The 26,444-nt window shown below is 47.7% G+C and overlaps 1 protein-coding gene across 1 annotated transcript in view; it reads left to right on the forward strand.

Annotated features, from left to right (window-relative positions):
• The first annotated feature begins 366 nt into the window (after positions 1 to 366).
• Positions 367 to 26,444, forward strand: part of LOC106572915 (transcription elongation factor A protein 1) — a 51,192-nt gene continuing 25,114 nt past the window's right edge. Inside the window, exons 1-8 of the mRNA XM_014147499.2 lie at positions 367 to 596; positions 7,682 to 7,744; positions 7,912 to 8,017; positions 16,799 to 16,895; positions 17,226 to 17,380; positions 24,834 to 24,890; positions 25,052 to 25,206; positions 25,979 to 26,125. Of these exons, the coding sequence (XP_014002974.2) occupies positions 528 to 596; positions 7,682 to 7,744; positions 7,912 to 8,017; positions 16,799 to 16,895; positions 17,226 to 17,380; positions 24,834 to 24,890; positions 25,052 to 25,206; positions 25,979 to 26,125 (849 nt within the window). The 5' untranslated portion in view covers positions 367 to 527. The remainder of the gene's footprint in view (positions 597 to 7,681; positions 7,745 to 7,911; positions 8,018 to 16,798; positions 16,896 to 17,225; positions 17,381 to 24,833; positions 24,891 to 25,051; positions 25,207 to 25,978; positions 26,126 to 26,444) is intronic.

Here is a 26,444-nt window from a genome sequence, read left to right on the forward strand (position 1 = left end):
AAGTTGAGGAAGTAATGGTAGTCGGAGTAAATACACCAGATAATCTTCCATGTCAACAGAGGGATCCTGACATGTTGCATGTTATTAAGAAGGTGGATTTTGTAGCGTTTTATGACATTGGCTATCAACTCCACAACACAAACAGAGAGGACGTCTGAGAAAACAGGTGTCATTTGTGAGCGCGGCTAAGCGGAGGAATCCTGAGTCTATTTAGAGACGTGATTTCAACTGTGACTGAATGAGTGGGATTTTTTGTTGTTGTTGTATGATGTCGAATATTGGATCATTCATTACTGAATGTGTTGTTTCAATACCCCGTACAGTAGGTGGCGCTGCAATACACCAATAGGTGTAGTCTGCCATAAAACCTCGAAGAAGAAGAAGCAGACGTCGGAACCAGCGCCGCTGAGAGGGAAAAGAAAGACACGGTAGAGGTTGTTTTTGTCTCTCAACATAAATGGAGGTTCATCCGTAACGGCAGAGAAGAGCAGATACAAAAAAAGCAACAACAAAAAAATACAAGCAAAATGGCGAAAGACCACGAGGTGGAACGCATTGCTAAAAAGCTGGACAAAATGGTGCACAAGAAAAACACGGTAAGTTGAGTTTGCTAGTTAGCGCGGTAGTGGACACTGGACCAACGCCCCCAGCCAGCATCAGACATCAGGTAGAGGCCAGGCAATGCAGGAGTATGGCAGGGGTATGGCAGGAGTATAGCAGGGGTATGGCAGGAGTATAGCAGGGGCAGGAGTATAGCAGGGGTATAGCAGGAGTATAGCAGGAATATAGCAGGGGTATAGCAGGAGTATAGCAGGGATATAGCAGGAGTATAGCAGGGGTATAGCAGGGATATAGCAGGAGTATAGCAGGGATATAGCAGGGGTATGGCAGGAGTATGGCAGGGGTATGGCAGGAGTATAGCAGGGGTATGGCAGGGGTATAGCAGGGGTATGGCAGGGGTATAGCAGGAATAGAGCAGGAATAGAGCAGGGGTACAGCAGGGGTATAGCAGGGGTACAGCAGGGGTACAGCAGGGGTAGAGCAGGAGTAGAGCAGAGGTATAGCAGGGGTACAGGGGTACAGCAGGGGTATAGCAGGGGTACAGCAGGAGTAGAGCAGGGGTACAGCAGGGGTACAGGGGTACAGCAGGAGTAGAGCAGGTGTAGAGCAGGAGTATAGTGGTGTTGGTGTGATGCACATTTGTAGCCATCGAACATTCTGGAAAGCGACTGAAAGGTGTTGGCTATTTGTTGTTCGGGTTGTTTTGAACTAAAAAAAAAAAAAAAGCAGATTTTCTTTTCTCGGTCGATTTGAAATGAAAATGAATTGTTGCACGTTGCTACGGTGTTGCAGCGTGGGTTGTAATAATAGATAGATATTGAAACCGTGTTACATTAACGGGGTGGATTTGTTTATGAGTGGTTGACCAACACATCCACGGCCTCTCTCGTGTGCTCAGAATTAGTCAGGCCCAATCGTTGTTTTGACGACTCAAACTGAATTATTTCGTTTGCTGTATTGTTCGCTACATTGCCTACTTCAAGAATAAACTAAAGTCCATGGGTGTAGCGTTTGGCTAAGCAGGCTAATCAGTGGGATGATATGATGTCTGTATAGAGCGGAAAGAATCAGTTGGATGGGCATTTTATTTCCATGTCACGGAACTCCTATGCGTGCAAGCAAATCAAATGATTAACACTAAGAGGAGCTCCCACATTCAAGCTAATAGTATAATTAATGCATTTCATATATGCTATAGCAACAAAAAAAACATATAATTTGGTTGTGTTTGAAGGTCTTAGGTAACATTAGAATACATATTTTAAAAATCACAAGTATTTTCATTCGTTTATTTCACTGTAGGACATGTAAAAACATTACATTCGCGGAGTGCATTAGTTACAACTATGAAAGCGAAAGTGTTATGTGTTGGAACGCGGTAACAGCTTCTTTCTATAACGACACAAAATAAAATGCACCGACCACAAAGACGCCAGGTCAGCAAGACGCCCAGTCAAATGATAAAAACATCAGTAGACTAAACATCATTATAACCGTGTCGATATGACCGCAGTCAAAAATAGTCCGTTTTCGGTTGGAGTATGTCACATAAACAACGAAAGCTGATGCGTTGCTGATTTCGTTTTTTTTTTGTTATTATTTGATCCTGCGCTCTCAGTGATGACATTTTGTGCTGATGATCAGCCCAAAGCAGTCCGTTCTTCTCTCCTGTCTCAAGGTTTAATTTGGTGGGGGGTCATATGGGCATCCAAGACTACTTGGATTTGGTGGACTGATAGAGGGTACATAGAGATAATCATTTCAATGGCTCGTTACAATAGAATGGCCCGCCATGTTTTTCCATTCACAATTGGTGATTACATAATTATACATTGTTTGCTTCCCCTGGGTCATCAACTCCCCCTTTCTCCCCCATCATCATCATCATCATCCCCTTTATTTATTTCATTTTGTTTATATGCGTAAAATTAGTTTCGGTTCAGGCAATTATACGGGCTGGTTATCAACTTTACTATCTACTGTTTATTATCTATCCTAATGCCTTAATCCTAGTTATATGTTACATATCTACCTTAATTACCTCGTACCCCTGCACATTGACTCAGTACTGGTACCCCAGGTATATAGCCATGTTATTACCTCGTACCCCTGCACATTGACTCAGTACTGGTACCCCAGGTATATAGCCATGTTATTACCTCGTACCCCTGCACATTGACTCAGTACTGGTACCCCAGGTATATAGCCATGTTATTACCTCGTACCCCTGCACATTGACTCAGTACTGGTACCCCAGGTATATAGCCATGTTATTACCTCGTACCCCTGCACATTGACTCAGTACTGGTACCCTGGGTATATAGCCATGTTATTACCTCGTACCCCTGCACATTGACTCAGTACTGGTACCCTGGGTATATAGCCATGTTATTACCTCGTACCCCTGCACATTGACTCAGTACTGGTACCCTGGGTATATAGCCATGTTATTACCTCGTACCCCTGCATATTGACTCAGTACTGGTACCCCAGGTATATAGCCATGTTATTACCTCGTACCCCTGCACATTGACTCAGTACTGGTACCCTGGGTATATAGCCATGTTATTACCTCGTACCCCTGCACATTGACTCAGTACTGGTACCCCAGGTATATAGCCATGTTATTACCTCGTACCCCTGCACATTGACTCAGTACTGGTACCCCGGGTATATAGCCATGTTATTACCTCGTACCCCTGCACATTGACTCAGTACTGGTACCCTGGGTATATAGCCATGTTATTACCTCGTACCCCTGCACATTGACTCAGTACTGGTACCCTGGGTATATAGCCATGTTATTACCTCGTACCCCTGCACATTGACTCAGTACTGGTACCCCAGGTATATAGCCATGTTATTACCTCGTACCCCTGCATATTGACTCAGTACTGGTACCCTGGGTATATAGCCATGTTATTACCTCGTACCCCTGCACATTGACTCAGTACTGGTAGCCCAGGTATATAGCCATGTTATTACCTCGTACCCCTGCACATTGACTCAGTACTGGTAGCCCAGGTATATAGCCATGTTATTACCTCGTACCCCTGCATATTGACTCAGTACTGGTACCCTGGGTATATAGCCATGTTATTACCTCGTACCCCTGCACATTGACTCAGTACTGGTAGCCCAGGTATATAGCCATGTTATTACCTCGTACCCCTGCACATTGACTCAGTACTGGTACACATATTATTCATTGTGTATTTATTATTACTTTAATTGTCTTTTATTGTCACGTGTTTTACTTTTCTATTATTTCTCTATATTTCAGTTAGTCTGCACCTGTTGTTTACAAGGCATGTGACGAATAAAACTAGGTTTGATTTGAACCGGCCACTGCACTTTCAACTATCGGGAGAAGGAGGGGAGCAGGGCCTACTGTTGGGAGGAGGGGGGGAGCAGGCCCTACTGTTGGGAGGAGGAGGGGAGCAGGCCCTACTGTTGGGAGAAGGAGGGGAGCAGGCCCTACTGTTGGGAGGAGGGGAGCAGGCCCTACTGTTGGGAGAAGGAGGGGAGCAGGCCCTACTGTTGGGAGAAGGAGGGGAGCAGGCCCTACTGTTGGGAGAAGGAGGGGAGCAGGCCCTACTGTTGGGAGAAGGAGGGGAGCAGGCCCTACTGTTGGGAGAAGGAGGGGAGCAGGCCCTACTGTTGGGAGAAGGAGGGGAGCAGGCCCTACTGTTGGGAGGAGGGGAGCAGGCCCTACTGTTGGGAGAAGGAGGGGAGCAGGCCCTACTGTTGGGAGAAGGAGGGGAGCAGGCCCTACTGTTGGGAGGAGGAGGGGAGCAGGCCCTACTGTTGGGAGAAGGTGGGGAGCAGGCCCTACTGTAGGGAGAAGGAGGGGAGCAGGCCTTACTGTTGGAGAAGGAGGGGAGCAGGCCCTACTGTTGGGAGGTGGAGGGGAGCAGGCCCTACTGTTGGGAGAAGGAGGGGAGCAGGCCCTACTGTTGGGTGGAGGAGGGGAGCAGGTCCTACTGTTGGGTGGAGGAGGGGAGCAGGCCCTACTGTTTGGTGAAGGAGGGGAGCAGGCCCTACTGTTGGGAGAAGGAGGGGAGCAGGCCCTACTGTTGGGAGGAGGAGGGGAGCAGGCCCTACTGTTGGGAGGAGGAGGGGAGCAGGCCCTACTGTTGGGTGAAGGAGGGGAGCAGGCCCTACTGTTGGGAGGAGGAGGGGAGCAGGCCCTACTGTTGGGAGGAGGGGAGCAGGCCCTACTGTTGGGAGAAGGAGGGGAGCAGGCCCTACTGTTGGGAGAAGGAGGGGAGCAGGCCCTACTGTTGGGAGAAGGAGGGGAGCAGGCCCTACTGTTGGGAGAAGGAGGGGAGCAGGCCCTACTGTTGGGAGAAGGAGGGGAGCAGGCCCTACTGTTGGGAGGAGGGGAGCAGGCCCTACTGTTGGGAGAAGGAGGGGAGCAGGCCCTACTGTTGGGAGAAGGAGGGGAGCAGGCCCTACTGTTGGGAGAAGGAGGGGAGCAGGCCATACTGTAGGGAGAAGGAGGGGAGCAGGCCCTACTGTTGGGAGGAGGAGGGGAGCAGGCCCTACTGTTGGGAGAAGGAGGGGAGCAGGCCCTACTGTAGGGAGAAGGAGGGGAGCAGGCCTTACTGTTGGAGAAGGAGGGGAGCAGGCCCTACTGTTGGGAGGTGGAGGGGAGCAGGCCCTACTGTTGGGAGAAGGAGGGGAGCAGGCCCTACTGTTGGGTGAAGGAGGGGAGCAGGCCCTACTGTTGGGAGGAGGAGGGGAGCAGGCCCTACTGTTGGGAGGTGGAGGGGAGCATGCCTACTGTTGGGAGAAGGAGGGGAGCAGGCCCTACTGTTGGGAGAAGGAGGGGAGCAGGCCCTACTGTTGGGTGAAGGAGGGGAGCAGGGCCTACTGTTGGGTGAAGGAGGGGAGCAGGCCCTACTGTTGGGAGGAGGAGGGGAGCAGGCCCTAGTGTTGGGAGGAGGAGGGGAGTAGGCCCTACTTTTGGGAGGAGGAGGGGAGCAGGCCCTACTGTAGAGAGGAGGACGGGAAGCAGGCCCTACTGTTGGGAGAAGGAGGGGAGCAGGCCCTACTGTTGGGAGGAGGAGGGGAGCAGGACCTACTGTTGGGTGGAGGCGGGGAGCAGGCCCTACTGTTGGGTGGAGGAGGGGAGCAGGTCCTACTGTTGGGTGGAGGAGGGGAGCAGGCCCTACTGTTGGGTGAAGGAGGGGAGCAGGCCCTACTGTTGGGAGAAGGAGGGGAGCAGGCCCTACTGTTGGGAGGAGGAGGGGAGCAGGCCCTACTGTTGGGAGGAGGAGGGGAGCAGGCCCTACTGTTGGGTGAAGGAGGGGAGCAGGCCCTACTGTTGGGAGAAGGAGGGGAGCAGTTCCTACTGTTGGGTGAAGGAGGGGAGCAGGCCCTACTGTTGGGAGGAGGAGGGGAGTAGGCCCTACTGTTGGGAGGAGGAGGGGAGCAGGCCCTACTGTTGGGAGGAGGAGGGGAGCAGGACCTACTGTTGGGTGGAGGAGGGGAGCAGGACCTACTGTTGGGAGGAGGAGGGGAGCAGGCCCTACTGTTGGGAGGAGGAGGGGAGCAGGCCCTACTGTTGGGAGGAGGAGGGGAGCAGGCCCTACTGTTGGGAGGAGGAGGGGAGCAGGCCCTACTGTTGGGTGGAGGAGGGGAGCAGGCCCTACTGTTGGGAGGAGGAGGGGAGCAGGCCCTACTGTTGGGTGGAGGAGGGGAGCAGGACCTACTGTTGGGTGAAGGAGGGGAGCAGGCCCTACTGTTGGGAGAAGGAGGGGAGCAGGCCCTACTGTTGGGAGGAGGAGGGGAGCAGGCCCTACTGTTGGGAGGAGGAGGGGAGCAGGCCCTACTGTTGGGTGAAGGAGGGGAGCAGGCCCTACTGTTGGGAGTAGGAGGGGAGCAGGCCCTACTGTTGGGAGGAGGAGGGGAGCAGGACCTACTGTTTGGAGGAGGAGGGGAGCAGGCCCTACTGTTGGGTGAAGGAGGGGAGCAGGCCCTACTGTTGGGAGGAGGAGGGGAGCAGGTCCTACTGTTGGGAGGAGGAGGGGAGCAGGCCCTACTGTTGGGAGGAGGAGGGGAGCAGGCCCTACTGTTGGGAGGAGGTGGGGAGCAGGACCTACTGTTGGGAGGAGGAGGGGAGCAGGCCCTACTGTTGGGAGGAGGAGGGGAGCAGGCCCTACTGTTGGGAGGAGGAGGGGAGCAGGACCTACTGTTGGGAGGAGGAGGGGAGCAGGCCCTACTGTTGGGAGGAGGGGGGCAACCATAAAAAAAATGACATTCCCTCCTAAAACTGGTTATAACTGGTTATAACACTGTTTGTGATATTACAATTATAACAATGACCGTGTCTTTTTAGACTTGTTTTAGAAAAAGTCAAGGATGGAGGATGGAGGGGGGCATGTCTTTAAGAATGGCAGAGTAATACAGATTCATGGGCTGCCTACACATACTGAGACAGAGAGGTGCTGTTTCGCTTTGTCTGAGATTGATGTATCTTTCTGTCTGCTTCGCATCTCCGTCAAACAAATAAATGTACATATTTTATTTGGATGGGCAAGGAGGTACGGTAGAGGCCCTCCAACGAGGTACGGTAGAGCGGGACAGGGCCTCCAAGGAGGTACGCTGGAGCAGGACAGGCCATCCAAGGAGGTGCGCTGGAGCAGGACAGGCCCCCCCAAGGCCAAGGAGGTACGCTGAAGCGGGACAGCCCTCCAAGGCCGGCACATAAAGGCTGCCCTGTGTATAAGCTAATCTTGAGCCTGGATATTTTTTTATCAGGCCACTACCTCTTCTGTCAACCCCTGCCTGGAGGCGAAACCAGAATATTTTACCTGGAGATAAACCTCATAAATCCATACACATTCAGTCCTGCCTCATGGATGACCTGCCGTTACCGCTGACCATTAACCGGAACAAATTAAGCCCCACCCGCCTTTAAAAAAATTATTATTATTATTTCCCGTATTTCCGTATCACAATAGGCCTGAACGATTTAATTTATTTTTGTAATCATAGTTTCTAGCCTAATATTGTGTTGGAATATGCATACTGCTTGCTCACTGAAAATAGATTTACATTATTGTAGACGGTATCCATTCAATTCAACAGGTGTCAATATCTCCTTTCTTCACAGGACGGTGCCATATATCTGTTGAGGGAGTTACAGATCACCAACATGTCTCTGGAGACCCTACAGGTAGACCTACGCTTGTTCTCCTCTTGCTGTAGGCCTCTGTCTGAAGAAAATAATATTGTATTACTATGATCAATACTATTTTCCTCAATGCCGGTGTCAGTCCACCAGGATCCGTGAACGCTGTGACGAACTGTAACGATGAAGCTAATACACAATGTGTTTGTTAGTCCACCAGGATCGGTATGTCAGTGAACGCTGTGAGGAAGCAGAGTTCAGAGGAAGAGGTCCAGACCCTGGCCAAGTCACTCATCAAGTCCTGGAAGAAACTATTGGGTAAGTCTGTCCTGCAGGTCTACCTCACACCTGTAGGGTCTGCCTTATACCTGTGAAACGTGGTGTCTGTCTGTTGGTGTGTCTGTACTGGACAGGTGGGATCCTGTCTGATCTAGAGAGACCGTGATGGATACTTATTATAATACAGTAATACAACAACTATAGTTTAAGAAGTCCAAACAGGAAGCATGTTTCTAAGGGAGTGAACTTGATTAGAAAGTCTGACCTCTCTGAAATGGAAATGGATGTCTCTCCCTTCAGCAATATATATTTAACCTGAATCCTCTCTGAACGCATTGGGGTAAAACAAAGTGACCCTCCCCTTTAATTAAAACATAAAGTGGATGGCAGAGAACATGTCTTTCATTTAACCTGACTTCTTGAACAGACTAGAGCCTTGGATATGCAGTTTTAGAAACTGTCCTTCGTCCTTTAAGCATTACGTGGCAACACAGGGATTTTGATAATACACATGGCTGAGAGCCAGAAGGTTGTGGGTTTGCAGACCACCGTGGACAAGAGTAGGTTGGAAAGATCTCCTTGATAGATTCATGCAATGCTTTTACTATCATAGTATTTGCAGGCCCAATTGCTTTTTATAAACATTTCATGCAATTCCACGTCATTTTACATATTAGCAGAAACTTTTTTTAATACCACACAAATGACTGAAATTCCAGGCTAAGAATAGAGGGAGAGAGAGGCCTGTGTGTTCCAGACAGAGTAGGCCTACCTTTCCACCCCAGACAGGGTAGACCTACCTTTCCACCCCAGACAGGGTAGGCCTACCTTTCCACCCCAGACAGAGTAGGGCCTACCTTTCCACCCCAGACAGAGTAGGGCCTACCTTTCCACCCCAGACAGAGTAGGTCTACCTTTCCACCCCAGACAGAGTAGGCCTACCTTTCCACTACCAGACAGAGTAGGTCTACCTTTCCACCCCAGACAGAGTAGGTCTACCTTTCCAACCCAGACAGAGTAGATCTACCTTTCCACCCCAGACAGAGTAGGCCTACCTTTCCATCCCAGACAGAGTAGGGCCTACCTTTCCACCCCAGACAGAGTAGGCCTACCTTTCCACCCCAGACAGAGTAGGTCTACCTTTCCACCCCAGACAGAGTAGGACTACCTTTCCATCCTAGACAGAGTAGGGCCTACCTTTCCACCCCAGACAGAGTAGGGCCTACCTTTCCACCCCAGACAGAGTAGGGCCTACCTTTCCACCCCAGACAGAGTAGGACCTACCTTTCCACCCCAGACAGAGTAGGACCTACCTTTCCACCCCAGACAGAGTAGGACCTACCTTTCCACCCCAGACAGAGTAGGACCTACCTTTCCACCCCAGACAGAGTAGGGCCTACCTTTCCACCCTAGACAGAGTAGTCCTACCTTTCCAACCCAGACAGAGTAGGACCTACCTTTCCACCCCAGACAGAGTAGACCTACCTTTCCACCCCAGACAGAGTAGGACCTACCTTTCCACCCCAGACAGAGTAGGCCTACCTTTCCACCCCAGACAGAGTAGGACCTACCTTTCCACCCCAGACAGAGTAGGCCTACCTTTCCACCCCAGACAGAGTAGGCCTACCTTTCCACCCCAGACAGAGTAGAACTACCTTTCCACCCCAGACAGGGTAGGCCTACCGACGCAGGAAAATGTCAGCTTTAACTGCTGGCTACTCTTCTTCCGTGGTTTAACCCAACGAGAGACAGTCACAACGTTTTCTATTGTACAGGAAGTGAATAGCTTTTAATCAATTGATAGTGACAGAATTAGTCCGTGTTTTGTCTCCTTGGCTCTAGAAGGGTTGTAAAGCTCAGCCTCGATGTCAAACCAAACAATGATATCCCCATATGCATTGGAGTCATGTCTTTCCCGGGTATTTTACAACTTGTTTTGTAGCCTTGAAGCATCGCGGACCAAGTCACTGTTATAGATCACTTTATACATTTATCGGATCTGTTTTTTGTTTTCTTAAAAAATCTTACGCTAGCAAGGTTTATACCTGTACTTGTTGACATTTTCTTTGATAAAAGGTAGACCTATGGCATACCCCCACATACCCCTCTCATACCCCCTCATACCCCCACATACCCCCTCAATACCAGTCTTGGGTTTTAACTTACAGCCCTTCGCTGACACAGAGGTAGGCTAGTTAAAGAATGCACGGTGGGTGGAGGAATTGACTAACATATCTATGGATATATCAACCTATAGCCTAGTTTCATCTGTTTTAACGGGTCGGACTTCCTCTTATTTCTCCTGTAGAAATAAATAGCCTCCAACACAAAAGCCCTCTTGTTGTTTAGTAAAGTCTTCGTTAAAATGAGGACTGCCGAAATGTAATTATGTCTACTTTCAGCACCATGAGCTGTCCATTTCTGATTGATTGTGCCGTGGCTGCTGCTTTAAGTTTCCTTCACCACAATATAGATCGAGTTTACCAAACATTAGGAACACCTTCCTAATATTCAGTTGCAACCCCCCTCAGAACAACCCATTCATCGGGGTATGGACTCAACAAAGTGTCGAAAGCATTCCACAGGGATGCTGGCCCATGTTGACTCCCAATGCGTCCCAGAGTCAAATTGGCTGGATGTCCTTTGGGTGGTGGACCATTCTTGATACACATGAGAACCTGTTGAGCGTGAAAAACCCAGCAGCTTTGCAGTTCTTGACACAAACTGGTCCGTCTGGCACCTACTACTATACTCCATTCAAAGGCACTTTAATATTTAGTCTTGCCCATTCGCCATCTGAATGGCACAGATACACAATCCATGTCTCAATTGTCTCAATGCTTAGAAATCCTTCTTTAACCTGTCTCCTCCCCTTCATCTACACTGACTTGAAGAGGATTTAACAAGTGACATCAGTAAGGGATCACAGACTGACCAGGTGAAAGCTATGTCATAGAAGAGCAGGTGTTCTTAATGTTTTTATATACTCAGTGTAAAGTATCTGGCTTTATCGTGAGGTCAATAACTATGATAAATACATCATGGGAAAGAAACATTGTTTTTAATAAAAATGTACTATAGTAGTAGCAAGCTATCAAAGTTGACCTTCGGCCCTCCTCGTCTTCGCGCTCTCATTCTCATACTGAACAGAACATAGGCTACAGGCTAGTCCGTCTGTAAAATAATGAGTTTAGTGGACTAGGCCTTCCTAGCCTATAGGCCGTGGATCATGTGACTGAGACCACTCTAACTGGCCTATAGGCCGTGGATCATGTGACTGAGACCACTCTAACTGGCCTATAGGCCGTGGATCATGTTACTGAGACCACTCTAACTGGCCTATAGGCCGTGGATCATGTGACTGGGACCACTCTAACTGGCCTATAGGCCGTGGATCACGTGACTGAGACCACTCTAACTAGCCTATAGGCCGTGGATCATGTGACTGAGACCACACTCTAACTGGCCTATAGGCCGTGGATCATGTGACTGAGACCACTCTAACTGGCCTATAGGCCGTGGATCATGTGACTGAGACCACTCTAACTGGCCTATAGGCCGTGGATCATGTGACTGAGACCACTCTAACTGTCCTATAGGCTGTGGATCATGTGACTGAGACCACTCTAACTGGCCTATAGGCCGTGGATCATGTGACTGAGACCACTCTAACTGGCCTATAGGCCGTGGATCATGTGACTGAGACCACACTCTAACTGGCCTATAGGCCGTGGATCATGTGACTGAGACCACACTCTAACTGGCCTATAGGCCGTGGATCATGTGACTGGGACCACTCTAACTGGCCTATAGGCCGTGGATCATGTGACTGAGACCACTCTAACTGGCCTATAGGCCGTGGATCATGTGACTGAGACCACTCTAACTGGCCTATAGGCCGTGGATCATGTGACTGGGACCACTCTAACTGGCCTATAGGCCGTGGATCACGTGACTGAGACCACTCTAACTGGCCTATAGGCCGTGGATCATGTGACTGAGACCACTCTAACTGGCCTATAGGCCGTGGATCACGTGACTGAGACCACTCTAACTGGCCTATAGGCCGTGGATCATGTGACTGAGACCACTCTAACTGGCCTATAGGCCGTGGATCATGTGACTGAGACCACTCTAACTGGCCTATAGGCCGTGGATCATGTGACTGAGACCACTCTAACTGGCCTATAGGCCGTGGATCACGTGACTGAGACCACTCTAACTGGCCTATAGGCCGTGGATCACGTGACTGAGACCACTCTAACTGGCCTATAGTCCGTGGATCATGTGACTGAGACCACTCTAACTAGCCTATAGGCCGTGGATCATGTGACTGAGACCACTCTAACTGGCCTATAGGCAGTGGATCATGTGACTGAGACCACTCTAACTAGCCTATAGGCCGTGGATCATGTGACTGACACCACACTCTAACTGGCCTATAGGCCGTGGATCATGTGACTGAGACCACACTCTAACTGGCCTATAGGCCGTGGATCATGTGACTGAGACCACTCTAACTGGCCTATAGGCCGTTGATCATGTGACTGAGACCACTCTAACTGGCCTATAGGCCGTTGATCATGTGACTGAGACCACTCTAACTGGCCTATAGGCCGTGGATCATGTGACTGAGACCACTCTAACTGGCCTATAGGCCGTGGATCATGTGACTGAGACCACTCTAACTGGCCTATAGGCCGTGGATCATGTGACTGAGACCACTTTAACTGGCCTATAGGCCGTGGATCATGTGACTGAGACCACTCTAACTGGCCTATAGGCCGTGGATCATGTGACTGAGACCACTCTAACTGGCCTATAGGCCGTGGATCATGTGACTGAGACCACTCTAACTGGCCTATAGGCCGTGGATCATGTGACTGAGACCACTCTAACTGGCCTATAGTCCGTGGATCATGTGACTGAGACCACTCTAACTGGCCTATAGGCCGTGGATCATGTGACTGAGACCACTCTAACTGGCCTATAGGCCGTGGATCATGTGACTGAGACCACTCTAACTGGCCTATAGGCCGTGGATCATGTGACTGAGACCACTCTAACTGGCCTATAGGCCGTGGATCATGTGACTGAGACCACTCTAACTGGCCTATAGGCCGTGGATCATGTGACTGAGACCACTCTAACTGGCCTATAGGCCGTGGATCATGTGACTGAGACCACTTTAACTGGCCTATAGGCCGTGGATCATGTGACTGAGACCACTCTAACTGGCCTATAGGCCGTGGATCATGTGACTGAGACCACTCTAACTGGCCTATAGGCCGTGGATCATGTGACTGAGACCACTCTAACTGGCCTATAGTCCGTGGATCATGTGACTGAGACCACTCTAACTGGCCTATAGGCCGTGGATCATGTGACTGAGACCACTCTAACTGGCCTATAGGCCGTGGATCATGTGACTGAGACCACTCTAACTGGCCTATAGGCCGTGGATCATGTGACTGAGACCACTCTAACTGGCCTATAGGCCGTGGATCATGTGACTGAGACCACTCTAACTGGCCTATAGGCCGTGGATCATGTGACTGAGACCACTCTAACTGGCCTATAGGCCGTGGATCATGTGACTGAGACCACTCTAACTGGCCTATAGGCCGTGGATCATGTGACTGAGACCACTCTAACTGGCCTATAGGCCGTGGATCATGTGACTGAGACCACTCTAACTGGCCTATAGGCCGTGGATCATGTGACTGAGACCACTCTAACTGGCCTATAGGCCGTGGATCATGTGACTGAGACCACTCTAACTGGCCTATAGTCCGTGGATCATGTGACTGAGACCACTCTAACTGGCCTATAGTCCGTGGATCATGTGACTGAGACCACTCTAACTGGCCTATAGGCCGTGGATCATGTGACTGAGACCACTCTAACTGGCCTATAGGCCGTGGATCATGTGACTGAGACCACTCTAACTGGCCTATAGGCCGTGGATCATGTGACTGAGACCACTCTAACTGGCCTATAGGCCGTGGATCATGTGACTGAGACCACTCTAACTGGCCTATAGGCCGTTGATCATGTGACTGAGACCACTCTAACTGGCCTATAGGCCGTGGATCACGTGACTGAGACCACTCTAACTGGCCTATAGGCCGTGGATCACGTGACTGAGACCACTCTAACTGGCCTATAGGCCGTGGATCACGTGACTGAGACCACTCTAACTGGCCTATAGGCCGTGGATCACGTGACTGAGACCACTCTAACTGGCCTATAGGCCGTGGATCACGTGACTGAGACCACTCTAACTGGCCTATAGGCCGTGGATCACGTGACTGAGACCACTCTAACTGGCCTATAGGCCGTGGATCACGTGACTGAGACCACTCTAACTGGCCTATAGGCCGTGGATCACGTGACTGAGACCACTCTAACTGGCCTATAGGCCGTGGATCACGTGACTGAGACCACTCTAACTGGCCTATAGTCCGTGGATCACGTGACTGAGACCACTCTAACTGGCCTATAGGCCGTGGATCACGTGACTGAGACCACTCTAACTGGCCTATAGTCCGTGGATCACGTGACTGAGACCACTCTAACTGGCCTATAGGCCGTGGATCACGTGACTGAGACCACTCTAACTGGCCTATAGGCCGTGGATCACGTGACTGAGACCACTCTAACTGGCCTATAGGCCGTGGATCACGTGACTGAGACCACTCTAACTGGCCTATAGGCCGTGGATCACGTGACTGAGACCACTCTAACTAGCCTATAGGCCGTGGATCACGTGACTGAGACCACTCTAACTAGCCTATAGGCACACTTGATATTGCCCAGTGGAGAATCAGAGAAGAAGGGCGGCATTATGCACATTGATAAATAACCTCATAAACAACTAAAGTACTAAAACACTGACATTTTGAAATTTCATCTATTACAAATTAATTGGACTAGATGATAAATAAAAAATAAATAAAATACTAAACCTTCAATTTAAAAAAGCAAAAACCTTTCCACCCCAGACAGAGTAGGGCCTACCTTTCCACCCCAGACAGAGTAGGTCTACCTTTCCACCCCAGACAGAGTAGGTCTACCTTTCCACCCCAGACAGAGTAGGTCTACCTTTCCACCCCAGACAGGGTAGGCCTACCTTTCCACCCCAGACAGAGTAGGTCTACCTTTCCACCCCAGACAGAGTAGGTCTACCTTTCCACCCCAGACAGAGTAGATCTACCTTTCCACCCCAGACAGAGTAGGTCTACCTTTCCACCCCAGACAGAGTAGATCTACCTTTACACCCCAGACAGAGTAGGGCCTACCTTTCCACCCCAGACAGAGTAGGCCTACCTTTCCACCCCAGACAGGGTAGGCCTACCTTTCCACCCCAGACAGAGTAGGTCTACCTTTCCACCCCAGACAGAGTAGGCCTACCTTTCCACTACCAGACAGAGTAGGTCTACCTTTCCACCCCAGACAGAGTAGGTCTACCTTTCCACCCCAGACAGAGTAGGTCTACCTTTCCAACCCAGACAGAGTAGATCTACCTTTCCACCCCAGACAGAGTAGGCCTACCTTTCCATCCCAGTCAGAGTAGGGCCTACCTTTCCACCCCAGACAGAGTAGGCCTACCTTTCCATCCCAGACAGAGTAGGGCCTACCTTTCCACCCCAGACAGAGTAGGACCTACCTTTCCACCCCAGACAGAGTAGGACCTACCTTTCCACCCCAGACAGAGTAGGACCTACCTTTCCACCCCAGACAGAGTAGACCTACCTTTCCACCCCAGACAGAGTAGGGCCTACCTTTCCACCCTAGACAGAGTAGTCCTACCTTTCCACCCCAGACAGAGTAGGACCTACCTTTCCACCCCAGACAGAGTAGGACCTACCTTTCCACCCCAGACAGAGTAGACCTACCTTTCCACCCCAGACAGAGTAGGGCCTACCTTTCCACCCTAGACAGAGTAGTCCTACCTTTCCACCCCAGACAGAGTAGGACCTACCTTTCCACCCCAGACAGAGTAGACCTACCTTTCCACCCCAGACAGAGTAGGACCTACCTTTCCACCCCAGACAGAGTAGTCCTACCTTTCCACCCCAGACAGAGTAGGACCTACCTTTCCACCCCAGACAGAGTAGTCCTACCTTTCCACCCCAGACAGAGTAGGACCTACCTTTCCACCTTTCCACCCAGAGTAGGACCTACCTCTAACTGGCCTATAGGCCGTGGATCATGTGACTGAGACCACTCTAACTGGCCTATAGGCCGTGGATCATGTGACTGAGACCACTCTAACTGGCCTATAGGCCGTGGATCATGTGACTGAGACCACTCTAACTGGCCTATAGGCCGTGGATCACGTGACTGAGAACACTCTAACTGGCCTATAGGCCGTGGATCACGTGACTGAGACCACTCTAACTGGCCTATAGGCCGTGGATCATGTGACTGAGACCACTCTAACTGGCCTATAGGCCGTGGATCACGTGACTGAGACCACTCTAACTGGCCTATAGGCCGTGGATCATGTGACTGAGACCACTCTAACTAGCCTATAGGCACACTTGATATTGCCCAGTGGAGAATCAGAGAAGAAGGGCGGCATTATGCACATTGATAAATAACCTCATAAACAACTAAAGTACTAAAACACTGACATTTTGAAATTTCATCTATTACAAATTAATTGGACTAGATGATAAATAAAAAATAAATAAAATACTAAACCTTCAATTTAAAAAAGCAAAAACCTCCCTAATTTTCCTCCAGGTACCCATTATGTAAATGTTGAAGCATCACCTATAGAGATATGAATCAGCTGACTGTGTGTGTCTACAGACGGTGCTGAGGGGAAAGCTGTGGAGGAGAAGAGGAGGGAGGGCTCTCCTCTGAGGTCATCGACGTCCAAGGACAGTCCTGGATCCAGCGACCGGAGGTGAGACGCCGTGCCCAACCCGAGTGTCAGTCCTTTACCAGAGGTAGTTCCTGTGAATCACCTTGTCTGAGCTCTGAAGACTTGTGTGAGCTCCATGAACTAATGCCTAGGCTTTAGCTCAGCGGGCTAATGTGGAGTCATATGTTGCATAGGTGGTTCAATGAACTACTCGTTGGTGATGGGTAATCTAGCTTGAGCCCAAAAGACTTGGGTCAGGTAGGTAAGACGACGGCGGTTTGATACCCAGTCAGAATAAATGGAAGGATCAGGGTGACTCATAACACAATGTAACACTTTCTTCTCGCTGTCACCCTCTTGTCTACCCTCTAGTAAGAAACAAGAACAGCCAGAGCCCCCGAAGACTCCCACCACACCTACGACTCCCACCACCCTAAAGTTCACCTCCTTCCCTCCCACTCCCGTCACCACTGACAGCGTACGCACAAAGTGCAGAGAGCTGCTGGTGGCTGCCCTGCAGACCGACGGTGAGACAGACCCTACCAAGATGGCTGCCATTATCGGCACATTCCAGAGCTGTATAGGTTTATACAGTGCCTTCAGAAAGTATTCACACCCCTTGACATTTTTCCACATTTTGTTGTTACAGCCTGAATTTAAAATGGATTACATTGAGATTTTGTGTCTCTGGCCTACAAACAATACCTCATAATGACATCACAATACCCCATAATGACATCACAATACCCCATAATAACATCACAATACCTCATAATGTCAAAGTGGAATAATGTTTTTAGAATTGTTTACACTTAAATTAAAAATTAAAAGCTGAAATGTCTTGAGTGAATAAGTATTCAACCCCTTCGTTATGGCAAGCCTAAATAAGTTTAGGAGTAAAAGTGTGCTTAACAAGTCGTATACACTACAGGTCAGGGCTCTGTGCAGGCCAGTTAAGTTCTTCCACACCGATCTTGACAAACCATTTTTGTATGGACCTCGCGTTGTGCAAGGGGGCATTGTCATGCTGAAACAGGAAAGGGCCTTCCCCAAACTGTTGCCACAATGTTGGAAGCACAGAATCGTCTATAATATCATGACGAACAGTTCTAGTGCTGATGTTGCTTCCAGAGGCAGATTAGAACTCTGTCGTGAGTGTTGCAACTGAGGACAGATGATTTTTCAGCACTCGGTGGTCCCGTTCTGTGAGCTGGTGTGGCCTGCCCCTTTGTGGCTGAGCCGTTGTTGCTCCTGGACGTTTCGACTTAACAATAACAGCACTTACAGTTGACCGGGGGCAGTTCTAGCAGGGCAGAAATTTGAGGAACTGACTTGTTGGACTGTGCCACTTTGAAAGTCACAGAGCTCTTCAGTAGGGCCATTCTACTGCTGTTTGTCTATGGAGATTGCATGACTGTGCTCGATTTTATACACCTGTCAGCAATAGTTTGAAGGGGTGTCCACATACTTTTGGCCATATGTTGCATGGACTTACTCTGTGCGCAATAAGAGATTAACAGGATTTTTTTAACGAATACCTCATCTCTGTACCCCACACATACAAGTATCTGTAAGGTCCCTCAGTCGAGCAGTGAATATCAAACACAGATTTAATCACAAATACCAGGGAGGTTTTCCAATGTCTCGTAAAGAAGGGCACCTATTGGTTAAAAAAAGCATGATGAAGTTATTAATTACACTTTGGATGCATTATCAATACACCCAGTCAATACAAAGACACAAGCGTCCTTCCTAACTTGGTTGCCGGAGAGGAAGGAAACCGCTCAGAGATTTCACCATGAGGCCAATGGTGACTTTAAAACAGTTACATAGTTCAATTGTAGTTAGTCTACAATACTAACCTAAATGACAGTGAAAAGAAGGAAGCCTGTACAGAATAAAAATATACAAAACATGCGTTCTGTTTGCAATAAGGCACTAAAGTAAAACTGCAGAAAATATTGCAAAGAAATTATCTCTATGTCCAGAATAGAAAGATGTTTGAGGCAAATATAACACATCACTCGTCATATTTTCAAGCGTGGTGGTGGCTGCATCATGTTATGGGTATGCTTGTCATTGGCAAGAACTGCAAGAACTAGGGAGTTTAGGATAAAAAGAAACTGAATAGATCTAAGCACATGCAAAATCCTAGAGGAAAAAAGACTGAAAGTCTGCTTTCCACCAAACACTGGGAGATTTATTCACCTTTCAGCAGGACAACAACCCAAAACACAAGGCCAAATCTACACTGGAGTTGCTTACCAAGAAGACCCTGACTGTTTTGGAGTGGCCTAGTTACAGTTTTGACTTAAATCATCTTGAAAATCTATGGCAAGACCAGAAAATGGTTGTCTAGTAATGATCAACAACCAATTTGACAGAGCTTGTGAGAATTTTTAAAAGAATAATGTGCAAATATTGTACAATCCAGGTGTGCAAAGCTCTTAGTGACTTACCCAGAAAGACTCACAGCTGTAATCGCTACCAAAGGTTATTCTAACATGTATTGACTCAGGGGTGTGAATACATGGAAATTAGATCGATCTTCAGTTAATTTTCAATACATTTGAAAATGTTAATAAAAACATGTTTTCACCGTGTGTAGAATTATAAAACATGGAATCCATTTTGAATTCAGTCTGTAACACAACACAATGTGGAATAAGTCAAGGGGTATGAATACTTTCTGAAGGCATTCTGTGGGCGTAACAGAGCCCAATCACAAGGGGGATCTGAGGTATGGGGTGGCTGGAGGGCCAATTTTAAATGAATGTGAAATTTGTGCTAAAAAGTAATACAGTGGCTTGCGAAAGTATTCATCCCCCTTGGCATTTTTCCTATTTTGTTGCCTTACAACCTGGAATTAAAATAGATTTTGGGGGGGGTTGTATCATTTGATTTACACAACATGCCTACCACTTTGAAGATGCAAAATATTTTTTATTGTGAAACAAACAAGAAATAAGACAAAAAAAAACAGAAAACTTGAGTGTGCATAATACTTTGCACACTCAATACTTTGTAGAGCCACTTTTTGCAGCAATTACAGCAGCAAGTCTCTTGGGGTATGTCTCTGTCAGCCAGGCACATCTAGCCACTGGGATTTTTGCCTGTTCTTCAAGGCAAAACTGCTTCAGCTCCTTCAATTTGGATGGGTTCCGCTGGTGTACAGCAATCTTTAAGTCATACCACAGATTCTCAATTGGATTGAGGTCTGGGCTTTGACTAGGCCATTCCAAGACATTTACATTTTTCCCCTTAAACCACTTGAGTGTTGCTTTAGCAGTATGCTTAGGGTCATTGTCCTGCTGGAAGGTGAACCTCTGTCCCAGTCTCAAATCTCTGGAAGACTGAAACAGGTTTCCCTCAAGAATATCCCTGTGTTTAGCACCATCTATCATTCCTTCAATACTGACCAGTTTCCCAGTCCCTGCCGATGGAAAAACATCTCCACAGCATGATGCTGCCACCACCATGCTTCACTGTGGGATGGTGTTATCGGGGTGATGAGAGGTGTTGGGTTTGCGCCAGACATAGCGTTTTCCTTGATGGCCAAAAAGCTCAATTTTAGTCTCATCTGACCAGAGTACCTTCTTTCATATGTTTGAGGAGTCTCCCACATGCCTTTTGGTGAACACCAAACGTGTTTGCTTATTTTTTTCTTTAAGCAATGGCTTTTTTTTCTGGCCACTCTTCCTTAAAGCCCAGCTCTGTGGAGTGTACGGCTCAAAGTGGTCCTATGGACAGATACTTCAATCTCTGCTGTGGAGCTTTGCAGCTCCTTCAGGGTTATCTTTGGTCTTTTTGTTGCCTCTCTGATTAATGCCCTCCTTGCCTGGTCTGTGAGTTTTGGTGGGCCGCCCTCTCTTGGCAGGTTTGTTGTGGTGCCATATTCTTTCCATTTTTTAATAATGGATTTAATGGTGCTCTGTGGGATGTTCAAAGTTTCTGATATTTTTTTATAACCAACCCTGATCTGTACTTCTCCACAACTTTGTCCCTGACCTGTTTGGAGAGCTCCTTGGTCTTCATGGTGCCGCTTGCTTAGTGGTGTTACAGACTCTGGGGCCTTTCAGAACAGGTGTATATATACTGAGATCATGTGACAGATCATGTGACACTTAGATTGCACACAGGAGGACTTTATTGAACTAATTATGTGACTTCTGAAGGTAATTGGTTGCACCAGATCTTATTTAGGGCTTCATGGTAAAGGGGGTGAATACATATGCACTCACCACTTTCCAGTTTTTTACTATTTTCGAATTTTTTTAAACAAGTTATTTTTTTCATTTCACTTCACCAATTTGTACTATTTTGTGTCTGTCCATTACATGAAATCCAAATAAAAATCAATTTAAATTACAGGTTGTAATGAAACAAAATAGGAAAAAACGCCAAGGGGGATGAATACTTTTGCAAGGCACTGTAGGCCAGTTAAATGTTGAGATACCCCTCTTCCCGAGGTATAAATGTTGTTGTGTAAAGATATTTTACTGTAAAAGTGATTCAATAGATATTGCGACACCCATTTAACTCAAACGGTACAAATAATGCCTGGCTGGAGGGACCGTGGTCAACATTAAGGTCATGTAACCCTATATTGAAAGCTCTGATATTGCTAAAAACTTTGGAATACAAATAGTCAATTGTCTGACTTACAAATACAAACAAACAACATTAAGAAAATCTTAATGCGTCTAGGAAATATAGACCTGTAAACACACACAGTTCATTCGGAGAGTATTCAGACCCTTCACTCTTTTTTCCACATTTTGTTACTGTAACGCGGGTCGTATAAAGGGGACCAAGGCGCGGCGAGTAGAGTGCTCATATTTACTTTAATTATAACACTTAAAAAAATAATAATTTTAAACGACAGCCAACAGTTCCGTCAAGTGAAACTCACAAAACAACTACCCACAAAAACCCCATAGACAAACCCCAAGTTAAATATGATCTCCAATTAGAGGTAATGAGGACCAGCTGCCTCCAATTGGAGATCAACCCCAAACAACCCCAACATAGAAATAGAAAAACTAGAACTAAACATAGAAATAGAAAAACACAAAACACCCCCTGTCACGCCCTGACCTACTCTACTATAGAAAATAACATCTTACGAGGGTCAGGACGTGACAGTTACCTTACGGCTTTATTCTAAAATGGTTTAAATAATTCCCCCCCCCTCACCAATCTACACACAATACCCCATAATGACAAAGCGAAAAAAGAGGATTTAAAAAAAAGTTTTGCAATTGTATTACAAATATAAAACAGAAGTACCTTTACATAATGATAATTTGACCGATATTAAGTGTGGGTGATTATGGACCGGGGGCACGGCCAGCAGGACATGGGGGAAGGTGACCTCAGATTACTTAGAGGCTAGTTAAAGTGTAGCTAAGTCAGAGACTATGACTAAGAAGTGTTGGTTGTGGGGTACATAGTACAACTCCACACATATACATCTGAAGATGATCCCTGGACAGTAAAAGAGTTGCAGAAGAGGTGTATCACATTTACATTTTAGTCATTTAGCAGACGCTCTTATCCAGAGCGACTTACAGTAGTGAATGCATACATTTCATGCATTTTTTGTTATTTTTTGTACTGGCCCCCTGTGGGAATCAAACCCACAACCCTGGCGTTGCGCACACCATGCTGGCGTTGCAAACACCATGCTCTACCAACTGAGCCACACGGGAAGACAAGCGCAGGGAAGATCAAGCATGATGCATAAAGACCACTTTCTCACAGTCAATCCCTAGCCACCATAAAACGATCACCATAAAACGATCACATACAGAAAGTTCTACCATCCTAAGGGTGCTTCTTATTTGTCATAAATGGCATATGTCCTTTTAGGGATGTTGGGATTACTGCACAGACCAATGCATGAGTCACCCTAGCATAAGCTCTCGTCCAGTTCAGGTGTCACATGGGCTGGGCAGCCATGGTTGGTACATGGATATATAGGAGGACAATGTACACCACCAATTTCTAGACAGCTTTTTGTCTTTTGAATGGCCTCCTAAAATGTGGCGGTCCAGTTCCACGGTGTCTCTGTCTGTAGTAACGGGCTGAGAGGAGGACTGATGATGGAAGGGGGAATATCAAGGAGAGTTCTGGGAGATGTTTAGGATGGCATTGACATTGGAGAGGTGCAATTGAAGCGCCTTGCTGTCAGATGCCAAGCAGTGATGTAGTCAGTCAAGATTCTCTCAATCGAGTTACATTTTTTTTGTTGGATCTGAGGCCAAATCTTTTCAGCCTCCTTAGGGGGAAGAAACATTGTCATACCCTCTTTACGACTGTATGGACCATGATAGATCCTTAGTGATGTGGACACAGAGAAACCTGACGCTCTCGACCAGCTCCACTACAGCCCCGTCAATGTCCATAGGGGCGTGCTTGGCCCTCCATTTCCTTGTAGTCCACAATCCTCTCCTTTGTCTTGCTGACGTTGAGGGAGAGGTTGTTGGTCCTGGCACCATGCTGCCAGGTCTCTGACCTCCTCCCTATAGGCTGTCATCGTCATCTCTGATCAGGCCTACCAACTCTGTGTCGTCAGCAAACTTAAGGAGGCCCCTGAGGGTCAGCGTGGGAGATGTGTTGTTGCCTACCCTCACCACCTGGGGGCGGCCCGTCAAGAAGGCAGTGTGGAGGGCCATAGAGATTGTGTCATCTGTTCATGTGTTGAGGCGATATGAGAATTGGATTGGGTCCAGGGGTGTCTAGGATGATGGTGTTGATGTGAGCCATGATCATCCTTTCAAACCATTTCATGACTACAGATGTGAGTGCTACGGGTCGCTAGTCATTTAGTCGGTTTACCTTGGTGTTCTTGGACACAGGGACTATGGTGGGTCTGCTTGAAACATGTAGTTCTTACAGACTCGGTCAGGGAGAGGTTGAACATGACAGTGAAGACAGCTGGTCAGCTGGTATGCTCTGAGTCTGCGGCCTTGTGTTCTTAATGTTTTGTATACTCAGTGTACACAGATGATTAAACCACTTTTTAACGGTAGTTTGGCAGCCATATTGGATTTTGGAGGCCATAATGGATTTGGAGTCAAATCTACGGGGGGCCCCATAACGTAATTGCAAGAGTAGGGGATAAACATATAAAATCCACAGAGGAACTTTTGACTGAAAACTGAAGAAAAAAATGTCAGTTTTAAGTGTCTGAGCCCACTTGCCTTAAAGCTGATTACAATAACCACAACATAAACAAATATAATGTATCTGTATGCATTTATATCATGCAGGACCATACAGCACTGAATGAAAGCAACATTTAGAAAGTTGTCTATTGAACAGCTACCAAAGAGTGAAGTTTACCTTTCATCATAAACATTCATAGTTGATATTTCCAACCTAATTTTTTTTATCTGTGTTTACAGGTCTCTATTTCCTAGATCCGTTAAGCTATCCTAATGTTGGTTGTTTGTGTGTGTAGTGCAAACAAATGACTACTTGTATTCCACATTTTAGCTAACATCCCAACTTGCAATATTGGTTTCAAATTTATTTATATAGCCTTTCTTACATCAGCTGATATCTCAAAGTGCTGTACAGAAACCCAGCCTAAAACCCCAAACAGCAAGCAATGCAGGTGTAGAAGCACGGTGGCTAGGAAAAACTCCCTCGAAAGGCCAAAACCTAGGAAGAAACCTAGAGAGGAACCAGGCTATGGTTACATGACCTTATGTGCCGTGCCCCCTCTTCAGCCAGAAACTATTATTCTGCACTTTATAAGTTAAACATGTGTCACAATCTATTCATTTAACCACTTTTGTAGTGTAATATTTTTATACAACCACCGTTTTAATATAAGGGAGACCTTAGATAGATGGGAAAACATGGTAGTGTTTTGTTATACCTCGAGTAACGATATCTCAAACTAAAGCCCTTTTTTGTTGTTGTTGAGGATTGGCCACTGGCCTACGCTGACCATTCTGTTTGATATTCCAGATGACTACAAGCCCATTGGAGCAGACACGGAGAATTTGGCTGCTCAGATTGAGGACTATATCCTTTCCACCTGTGTTATTGTTGTTGTTCTGTTTCTAGTGGTGTGGTGAGGACCAGACACATTGTAATAGTGTGAGGACAGGGTTGTGCTTTTGGGTGGCAAAAAGGTTTTTTTCTTCTTCTTCTCTGCGTCGTTCTCCTTTACTTTCCCGCTCCACGTATCTACCAGGAGTTTAAGTCTACAGACCAGAAGTACAAGTCCAGACTGAGGAGCCGTATCTCCAACCTGAAGGACCCGAAGAACCCAGACCTCCGACGCAATGTCCTCGCTGGAAACATCTCAGCTGACCGCATCGCTAACATGGCCGCTGAGGTAAATGGGGGGGGGGGGTCTGTGTGTGTGCGGGGGAGAGGTGTGTGTGGGTAGCGTGGGGGAGTGGGGGGGTGGAGGAGTGTGTGTGGTGGGGAGCGTGGGGGGAGTGTGTGGGGGGGAGTGTGTGTGTGGGGGAATGGGTGGGGGGGTTGTGTGTAGGGAGGTGTGTGTGGGGGAGGTGTGTGTGGGGGAGTGTGTGTGTGGGGGAGTGTGTGGGGGGGAGTGTGTGTGTGGGGGAATGGGTGGGGGGGTTGTGTGTAGGGAGGTGTGCGTGGGGGAGTGTGTGTGGGGGGGAGTGTGTGTGGGGGAGGTGTGTGTGGGGGAGTGTGTGTGTGGGGGAGTGGGTGTGTAGTGTGAGAGAGAGAGAGAGAGGTGTCTGTGTGTTTCATGTTTTAATAGTAAAGCATCATGCTTCAGTTCAGACCTTCGCTTGAAAAACAAAGACGCCGTAGCCAAACTAATCTAAGATAATTCAGTTTTTACATCTAACAGAGATGTTTGGTGCAGTATTTCTCAATGGATTCTTTTTTTTTTTTTTTTTACATGAAAGCGAGTCGTCTTCTCGTTGAAGGACAACAAAAACATCATTGTAGAATCCCTACTAATGACCAATCACAGAACGAAGGCTCAGCACGAGATAATAAAAACGATGCGAAGCATTCGGACGCCCTTTTTACACACGTTGAAATATTAAGGGTTTACTCTAAAATAGTGTTTCATATCTGACACTGAGACCGTCCTGTAAGGTTCTGTCTGTGTGTGACCCATCCAGGAGATGGCGAGCGCGGAGCTGAAAGAGATGAGGAAGACTTTGACCAAGGACGCCATCAGAGAGCACCAGCTGTCTAAAGTGGGCGGGACCGAGACGGACATGTTTCAATGTGGCAAATGCAGGGGCAAGAACTGCACCTATACACAGGTACTGACATAGAGAACTGGACCTCTACACAGGTACTGACAGAGAACTGGACCTCTACACAGGTACTGACATAGAGAACTGGACCTCTACACAGGTACTGACATAGAGAACTGGACCTCTACACAGGTACTGACATAGAGAACTGGACCTCTACACAGGTACTGACATAGAGAACTGGACCTCTACACAGGTACTGACAGAGAACTGGACCTCTACACAGGTACTGACAGTGAACTGCACCTATACACAGGTACTGACAGAGAACTGGACCTCTACACAGGTACTGACATAGAGAACTGGACCTCTACACAGGTACTGA

This window comes from Salmo salar, chromosome 15 (assembly GCF_965601325.2).
Source record: "Salmo salar chromosome 15, fSalSal1, whole genome shotgun sequence".
Classification (NCBI taxonomy): Eukaryota; Metazoa; Chordata; class Actinopteri; order Salmoniformes; family Salmonidae; genus Salmo; species Salmo salar.